At 40.9% G+C, this 9,169-nt stretch overlaps 1 protein-coding gene and 1 long non-coding RNA gene across 5 annotated transcripts; both read left to right on the top strand.

Annotated features, from left to right (window-relative positions):
- Positions 1-434: 434 nt before the first annotated feature.
- LOC123136902 (uncharacterized) lies at positions 435-4,656 on the top strand. Of its 4 annotated transcripts, none has more exons than XR_006467464.1 (5): positions 435-684; positions 1,450-1,871; positions 2,086-2,337; positions 3,472-3,579; positions 4,128-4,656. XR_006467464.1 is itself a non-coding variant. In XM_044556404.1 (4 exons), exons 2-4 carry the CDS (start codon positions 1,473-1,475, stop codon positions 3,517-3,519), a joined length of 699 nt encoding a protein of 232 aa, XP_044412339.1. In that variant the 5' UTR covers positions 435-684; positions 1,450-1,472; the 3' UTR covers positions 3,520-4,656. The 4 variants fall into 4 exon arrangements, 2 of the variants coding, with proteins under 2 accessions (XP_044412339.1, XP_044412338.1); XR_006467463.1 differs by having other exon boundaries at positions 4,116-4,656; XM_044556404.1 differs by having other exon boundaries at positions 3,472-4,656.
- A 1,751-nt stretch (positions 4,657-6,407) lies between these two features.
- LOC123134071 (uncharacterized) lies at positions 6,408-8,685 on the top strand. The gene is made up of 3 exons (XR_006465490.1): positions 6,408-7,509; positions 7,613-7,772; positions 7,848-8,685. It is a non-coding gene; the product is annotated as an uncharacterized lncRNA (long non-coding RNA).
- The last annotated feature ends 484 nt before the right edge of the window (positions 8,686-9,169 follow it).

The following is a 9,169-nucleotide window of genomic DNA, read 5'->3' as shown; positions in this document are numbered from 1 at the left end:
CCTGCTCCCTTTCCATGCTCCCATCCGTGCTCCCCCTTCATCCAACGGTTATCATTTTCCCTTTTTCTTTTTTAATCTAATCATCTCCCCCCCTGATTTTCAGGGGGTGGGCCCGGGTCTTATTTTCTTCCAATCAAATTAAGCCACGTACGCGGGAGCACGGATGGGAGCATGAGAAGGGAGCAGGCAAGTCTCGTCCGTAACCGACATCCCAAGAAAGGGTTGATAATTTTCATCTTAATTAAAATAACAATAAGGAAAAGAAAGGGTTTGTAATTTACCAAGGAAGGGCGCGACCCATCCTAGCCGCCCGATCCGCATCGGACGGGAAGGGCCGGACGCCGAGGCTGTGGAGCGAGAGCACAGTGGATGGCAGTTCCGATCCGACGGCCGAGATGCGCCTTCAGTTGTCGCCTTGCTCTGGAAAGCGCCACCACGCAACGCAACCTTCCCCCCTCCTCGATACACACGTATAAAATCCGCAACCCTCCCAGGTTAATTAAAGAAAATTAATTTCTGGATTCCCTTTTTTCTTCCGCTTCACGATTTCTCTCCGGTTTTCTCCTTCGTCTAATCTCTCGCGGGGCGGAGAATCAGGGCGGAGTTCTGGGCGCTCGGCGGAGCCTTTCCTCGGATTTTCTCTCCGTGCTTCTTCCCGGCCGCGGCCGCAGTCGGCATCGCAAGGTTTGCGCCCCCTTCCTCCTGTTCCGTCTTTGAATTTTTTTCCTTCTTTCTAGAGTCTGGGGCGGGTGTTGTTTTTGATGCGGGGATGGAGGCGGCGGCGAGAGTAATCGCATTGATTGATTAGCTGGTTGACTTAGCGCCATAGTTTCCTGGCCCCCAGTTCAAAGGTGCTTGTTCGGGAACTCACTAGAATAGACAGATCGTTCTGCTGTGCGGATGTCCTAGTTTCTTCGATCTGTTTCTTGTCGATGTACGAGCCCGTAATTCCTCTAGGAGTATTTCTGGCCTGGTAATCCAGATTGCGAGTCTGCTTCAACTGTCCGCCATGGATTATCGTTGATCTGGTGGGCGATACGTCGGTTAATCTCTTCCTTGATTACTTGCTGCAGAGGATACTTGTGCCGGCAGCAATTTCTCATGTCAAGTATTCTCGTCCGACTATTCTAAGTAATTAAACCAGTCAGTTCGTCTATCTGTTGTCCTATGGATTGGTGATTCGATGCATCCGATTGCACTGAATCTGCACGTGCAATCGTTGCAGTTTACTGTAAGGTTCTGATGTGCAAGATAACATAAAAAATTGGTAATACACTTCAGAAATCCCATTCTGATCTATGATGAATTTGTTTTTGAATGTGATGGTATCATCCGTGTTGTGTTTATTAGTTTATCTTGTTCAATACTGCTTGACAAGTTTAGATCTTGTATCTTGTTTTTAAGAACACATTGGCTCAGTTACTAAAATTTGTGATCTACCTGCAACAGTGCTTGGCAAATAGCAAGGCGCTATGAAATTCCGCAAAGGAGGCAAGGTGGAGGTACTGCAGAAGGCGGAGGCACCTTTCGGTTCCTGGAGGCCTGCCGAGATCCTTTCTGGCAATGGGCACACCTATCTTGTAAGCTATGATCCATGTCTGCTTGACGGTAGTCTGGCCATTGAAAGGGTTCCAAGAAAGGTGATAAGGCCTTCTCCCCCGTCCCCAGGTGGTCCGGTATGCTGGGTCCCAGGCGACATCCTTGAAGTCTTCGACAGCTATTCATGGAAGGTTGTGGAAGTCGTGAGATTGCTTGGTCATGAGTACTATCTTGTCAGGCTCCTCGGATCCTCCCTAGAATTGAGGGTAGATGCATCCAATCTTAGGACAAGGCAGCTTTGGCAAGATGGCAAATGGGTTGCTCTTCCAAAGGTACAGTTCACCCCTTCAAATTATCCAATACTTATTATTTTTGCACAAGCTTCTATGTTATGCCTGTTATGGAAATTATGGATAAATTATGGCAAACAGTTGACACAGCCTTATTTATTTCCATTTTAAATAGTCTATACTATAGTGCTTGAAGAAAGTCTTCAGTGTCTGGTAAATAGTAATAACTCGCTAATGCCATGGTTATTACTTTCAGGATTCTGCAAGATGTGCTGCTGGTTCACACTGGAGTCGGACAAAAGGTGGAAATTCAGGGGGCAGTCATCTTCTATTAAAGAACAAGAATGTGTTTGAAGACAATATGTCTCGAGGCATGAAGAGGAAAACCTCTGCTGCATCAGCTTTCCCTATGCAGCGCAGTGAAGTTACTAAGAGATTTCAGACTTCTCGCAGAGATGGAAGACGCCAACATCTTGGTCCTGGAGATTCTCTTCATTTGATGGATAAGGTAGATGCTGTGGATTCCCCATGCTTAATGCTGGGTGAAAAATGCATGCATGATTCCTTAAATAACAGAGCAAATGGCTTTCCTAAAACAAACCTTGCAGTGGTTAATGCTAATGTTGATTATCAGTATCCCTCTGTAACAACTCAAGATAGTGATACTGATAGTGCCACATCCTCTGTTGGTAGTTGCAATCCCTACGGTAGCCCCTATAGACAAGCACATCCTCAAGAGTACGACAGTGGAGATATTTGTAGTAGGACTGATGATGATGAAGCTTCTGTATCTGGAACTGAATCACCTCATCCAATTAAAGGTGGTCTGGGGGAAGAAACCCATCTGCTTGAGTTGCATGCTTATCGTGCAACAATGATGGCACTATATGCTTATGGATCAATTAGCTGGGAGCAAGAGGCTTTGATGACTAATCTGAGGCTTACACTGAACATCTCTACTGATGAACATTTATCAGAGTTAAGGAATTTGGCTAACTCTGCAGTTTGTTCTAGATAGCCATTAAAAGTTATGAGCGAAGAGGCTTAGAATTTGTTTGTTATGTTGTCGTATCGCTTACTTTAGAATAGTGGATTTATGGTTAGTGTGGACTCTGAAGATACCAGTCACTTGTTGGTGTACTTGACGCTCTGTATTAACCATGTAGAAAGGGGAAATTTTTGTATGATAGATTTATTAAACTTTTCAGTACAACTTTTGCCCTCACTGAGTCAAAGGTCTCTTTCTTTAATTGAACCAACTGTCTTCTTAATTCATACTATATTGTGTTGTTTTTTTGCTGCTGTGACAAAGCCATTGATATGTGGTAATTGAATCCCCCCAGTCTGCTACGTGGTTGTAATTGAGTAACTTAAGATGGCAATGAAATTTCTGTTCTATTATTCTGCATGCTCGGCAAACAAGTTTCATGTATTCAGTATGTTACTTGAACTGTCCATTTTGAATATGCTGGTGTATTTTCAACTTCTCCTACATCTTATAGATGTGTAACCTGACAGTTGACCAACATCCTAGCTTGTTAAACACCTTTGCTCATAGCATTAGAAGCCATCACCGATGGTGTGCAATTGCAACAGAAATAATAGGAAAAGATGTCATCTGATGCTTCTCATGCATTTTCAGGGCCGAAGTTGGAGGCTTGTAAAGCATCCTTCGGTAGGTCTGTGTTGATGGAGGAGTTTGTCACATGGTTTACTTGGTGACCAATGTGGCAATTTCCATCAAACTTTGGTTCGTATCCATTTTTTTTATATCTTCCTTTTTTAGCTTCTTTTAGGGCTCTACTAGCTTTTGCAAGGATACTGGACAGGAATTTGGCTTGCATTAATGAACAAATAAGTTAATGGTAATATTCAACATGCAGCATGTTTGCAAAAAAGAATGCTTATGTCAGTACAGAGAACTACTACAGCATTTATTGGATATTCTGACCATGTCCTTTCCTGAACAAGGAAAACAAAGGAGTAGTTAAGTGTGCAATAATCTGGATATGTTGCTCTGTTCGTAAAGGAAGGAATTGGATATCATAATTGCACATTGCGCTCTATGTGATTAATCGCTAAATTAATATAAAAATTGTGTTGTTTAAGTTGAAAAGGTCAATAAATATAGGTATGGATTATATGACGATAAAAGTAGATAGTAGTCATAGCACATGTGATTTGTTAAAGTAGTTTTCAGAGATTTATCTTGGCAACAGTACTCTTCAAATGCTAGGTCTCGGAAGCTCATCTATTGAAGTTAATAGCTGGTTTTTGCTTTGCAAGAGTTCATGTCAGCTAAATGATTATTTGGCGCATTCTGGGGAATGAGGGAGACTATCCCTAGGTAGACTTATTGGTTTTTGGCATGTACAGTGAGCTACACCTGCAACTTACTTGATGTGTGGATATTGAGAGGTAAGTGAGTAGGTTAGTAGGCATATTGTTTATCCTCAGGCTCAGCAGTTCTACGGTAGGTTTGTTAATTCTCTCATACATGATAAATATTGCAAGTGTAAAGTATTTCTCTGAAAAGTGCTGACTCAGATATGTTACTACATGATCTTCTTGATATCCTTATAAGGAGTTATGGAGGCTACCTTTGTATTTCATAAATGTAAAAGTACTTACCTGAAAAGTAATGCTTATTTTGGCCTTCTTACTGCTGTGTGGATGAGGTTGGGTCTACGGATGTACCTACATGTCCCTTGGTAGTTTCTCAGTATAAAATCCTAGTCTGTGTCCTACTGTCACTTTTGTATTCAAAAACATTGGGATGTTCTTGTGACTTCTATGTGTAATGGCAACACTTGTTAATCCTCCTACAGTCATGTTGTCCATATTACAGATATTCTTTTTTAAGTCGCACTATGTAATTATGTTTGTGCGTGGTGTTGTGACACTAATGGTTCAGTCTATGATACGAAGCACACCATTCAGTATACCAGTCCCAGAGCAACCGGCACAGTTGTTTATGTTTCACACTTGTCTGAACATTTAATGAGTTGGGATGAATTTTTGTGAAATAAATTGTAATTTGTAGTATGCTTGGCTAGTAACAATTCAAAATATTTAATGAACATTTAATGAGTTGGATGAATTTTTGTGAAATGAATCTGTAATTTGCAGTATGCTTGGCTAGTATAATGCAAAATATTCAATAGAAACATGTATATATGTTCCAACCATCACGATATGAAGCTTTTAAGATATCAAGGTTGTTACATATTGGAAATGCAGTATGCTGAGAAGGCTATGTGCCAAAGCTTTTCCACTCATATTTACAAACTCTCATTTATACGGCACAAAACATTTCTTGATGTATAACTTCTGTATGAAGCAGCATGCAGATAGCACCTTGTTGTTAGCCAGGATTTTTTTCCTGACAGCAATATTTGATTATAACAAAAAAATCTTTGAAGTTTTGGTCGTGGAGACTATTTTCTGACTGTTTTTTGTATGAAAGAAGTTGATGTACTAGCCAACTAGGTCCGACATGACTCACTACAGCAGTTCTTTTTTAGATTGGTAAGACCTCAGTTTTTGTACGAAAAGACAAGCTGCAGAATCTTTATTTTGTAATTGATGACAATGAGTTCAGAAAACATATTGCAGAAAGGAAAACTGGAGAGTGCTTGCTTCTGGTCTGTTGGCTAAAACCAATCTAAACTAACCAAGATTGACCTTTTTCATTTTTAAGAACTTTGTAGTTTTTATTTGCTCGCCTTGATTATAAGCCATTTGGTATGGAACTTTAGCTTAGAGGGACAGACCAGATGATCTCAATCTGGTGCCAAAACGCTACTTGGCTGTTCTCGTTTACTGACTTGTAGTTTTCACCTAGGCGACATCGTAAGTTAGGAGTCAATAGAATATTTATTTAATACTTTCATTTTCATAGTGAAAGAATTATTTATTCTGTCTACAAGACATACTAAGGTCATAATGGTAAGGCAAGGTCTGGGCAAATTTTATGTACTCTATCTGTAACAAAAAATTGTTAGGACTGAAAAAAATTCTGATGTTCTTTTTAATATGATGATAGTAACTTCTCTTTTTGAATAATGGTATCCTTATTGCTTTCCTTTACAACTTAATTGTGCACACGATGTTCACTGAGAAAACAAAACTAACAGATGATTGAGGTGCTGTGGTTCCCTTGGAATTGTGCCAGCTAGAACTGTTTGGGGATCATCTATAGATATAAGTGCTCTTGGATGCAATGCCATAGTTGATCTCAGGAAATCTTGTCAGGGTATTGACGTGCAAAGAAAATGGGCACTTTCTGCGAAAAGTACATTCTGCACCCGAGCTCATATGCTCCCGCATGAACAGTAAAATCGAAAAAATTCAAAAAAAATTCAAAAAATTCCAATTTTTTTTTGAGAGAAACATTGACAAAAGTTCTAAGTGCCTGCAAAAATTCATCATGAAATCACATTCCTGTAAGGCGTGGCAAAAAAAACAAATTCAGTGCTTTAAAATGCGTTTGAAAGTAGCTTTTTCAGAGTACTATTTTTGTTTTTTTTGCCACGCCTTCTAGGAATGTGATTTCATGACGAATTTTTGCAGGCACTTAGAACTTTTGTCAATGTTTCTCTCAAAAAAAATTTGAAATTTTTTGAAATTTTTTTGATTTTTTTTCGATTTTACTGTTCATGCGGGAGCATATGAGCTCGGGTGCAGATTAGCCGCGTCCCACTTTCTGTATGTTTTGAGCCGACATGTGGATATAACAGGCTTGATGCTGATCCATTGCAGCTTTATTTTTACGGCACACTCTGCTGGTTTTGGTAACCCATTCACAGGCTTTCTAGCAAAGGTATGTACTATTGTTCAGGTGGTCTTATTCTGATGGCTCAACTGATTGAGTCACAGCTCCGCTTTCTCAGGTCAGCCCAAAGGCTTGGAGTGAGCTATTCAGTATTTTGTTTTTTTACTTATTAATCTTCGATGGTGTTTATACTATTCTATGAATAGCTTCTGGAATTGAGGTTTAATATTTTAAAATGTACTGAGTAATAATAACAAGCCAGTTCTCATGGCAGCTTTAACCCTTTGTCATTGGTCTGAGTACCCTGAGTAAGAAAGAAAGCTTTTCCTGTCTAATCCGTGATCTGTCCCTTTTGGTGTGGAGCATATTCCTCCACTTGTTTCATCAATTGGAATCCTGGTACATGGCATGATTATTTCTTTCCTAGAAACGAGTTGAAATGAAATGAGTAGTTAGAATCACTATTTCAGATGATCCATCTCTGCTTTTCTTGGGGATGCGTGTTTTGTATCCTTGCGGCTGGATCTATTATTCTGATGCATTAGCACAGCACCTGGAGCGGTGCTGTTCATCATGCAACGCTTCTTTTTCAGTGGCTCAGCCATCGGGGATGCCAATGACACAGAAAAAGCAGCTGCATACAGATCCAAGGAGACCCGCCATGTGGCTGGGGAGCACTATGATCTGAATTTTGTGAAGTCAGCCATCAGGCATCTATCAGTGTACGGTGAGGTTGTTTCTACCACGGTGCTTATCCATCTGATGGTTCTCATACTTGGATGCTATAATATCCGAGTCGTCCACAAGTTGAGATATGGCTGTTGAGGTTCATGACTGAACGCACATCCACAGTTGCCCCTAAGCTTAAGCTGTAATGTTGGACATGGAGGAACATTTCAGATTTGGGTATGACCCAACTTGTCTGGTTGATATGATGATACATGTGTACATGACTTGCATTTGTGCCCATAAATTTGTAATCATGGATGGCAAATCTTTTTCTCTTTAGAAAAGCTGGCATTGACACAGAGGGCTAGCCCTGGATAACTTCATAAAGGAGGCTAAAGCATAGTAATAACGAAAGAAGGAAGGAATGATTGACACTGAGGGTTAGTACTAAATTCATGATGAGGACTTGCACGTGTCAGGAAATCTGTGAAGATACATTGGTAATAAAACTCCTGTCAAAATATACTACTTTTAGCTTGAAGGTGCACTCATTTTTGAATACAATGTTTTTTCAGGTGATTAGCATTATGTTGTGTTATATGTATGTATCCATGCCCAATGAAGAAAAGGGGAGATCAGACACAGTATGGTTTCTCTGGATAGAGTGCAAAAGTCATCAACTTATCACACAATTGATGATTCTTATTTGCTATTATGGGGTTTCTGCAGCCTGCCTGCGGGTAAGATGTGGAAATGTTAAGTAAGATCACTGGCATACTTGTCTTTTCTATTGATTTGACATCTGTCCTTTTTCACGCATTTCACGTGATTAAATTCAAGCCTGTCCATGAGATTCTGATTTCAGATTGGCTCATAGATAGAAACAGGAAAAAAACTCATGGAAAGAAGATAGATGCTCTGGGTTGATCCTTGTCCTACTCATTTACTGCTGAGGCCCGAGGAGTAACTATAAGACCCCTTTGAAATTCAGGATTCTGAAACGTAGGAACAGAAAACCTTGTATCCTAAACGAAAGCACACAACTTTGTACAAATAGATCTTTAGATGTTCAACTGAAATTATACAAGATTTTGCCCCTCTTAGAATTCCTCCAAAGTTCTATGGACTTGGTGCTCCCTAGATTAACCACAAGCTAATTCTTTTTGAAGGGCCACACTCAAACTGAAAGATGGACTAAATGTAATTACAATAGGTGTTTATAACTTGATGATGCTTATTTAATCAGTAAGTGCATCTTCAACTGAACTGGGCAGCCGGTCGCGCGCATTTGTCCGTCCGTGCAACCATTCCCCTTATTAACGAACCCTTAAAACCATACAAAAGCCCGCAACGTAAAATGAGAAGATTTCATACATGCATGCGTAGATAAAAACGAGATGCAAATACATTTGAAAATAAAATTGCAAACTACTCCCTCTGTCCCATAATATAAGAACGTTTTTGACACTATGCACAGTGTCAAAAACGTTCTTATATTATGGGACAGAGGGAGTACATACTAAAGTCTATACTTCCCGAGGAGTCGCTAGCCAGAGCCGTCGGCCTCATGATCATGGTCGTTGGTGGCGGGAGGCATCTGCTCGTCCTCGTTCGCAAAGGTCTCTTTCTTGCTCTCGGTTGCAGATGAAGAGCTTGCGGCTATTTGCCACCACTGCCTCGATGATGGTGTGGTTTTCCACAATGAAGGCCTGGTCGGCGTAGAGCTCGGTGGGGGCGACAATGTCCGCGTGCTCCGCCTTGAGGTGCACCTCCGCCACGAGGTGCTCTGCCCATGATGAGGCGGAACTGCTCCCCTATCCATCGAGAGGTCTGGGATTTGTCGCCCTTGTCGATGGTGATGTCCGCCATCTCCAACCCGGAGGCGGCGGTGTCAATC

Source organism: Triticum aestivum, chromosome 6B (assembly GCF_018294505.1).
Source record: "Triticum aestivum cultivar Chinese Spring chromosome 6B, IWGSC CS RefSeq v2.1, whole genome shotgun sequence".
In the NCBI taxonomy this organism is placed as follows: Eukaryota; Viridiplantae; Streptophyta; class Magnoliopsida; order Poales; family Poaceae; genus Triticum; species Triticum aestivum.
Note: the sequence above shows the minus strand (reverse complement) of the source record. Positions and strands in the feature narration are given on the sequence as shown.

Excerpts from the sequence above, each read along its gene's own strand:
- LOC123136902 (XM_044556403.1), top strand. The coding sequence starts at position 1,473 with ATGAAATTCCGCAAAGGAGGCAAGGTGGAGGTACTGCAGAAGGCGGAG. Across the intron at positions 1,872-2,085 it reads AATGGGTTGCTCTTCCAAAG|GATTCTGCAAGATGTGCTGC; the intron begins GTACAGTTCACC and ends TATTACTTTCAG.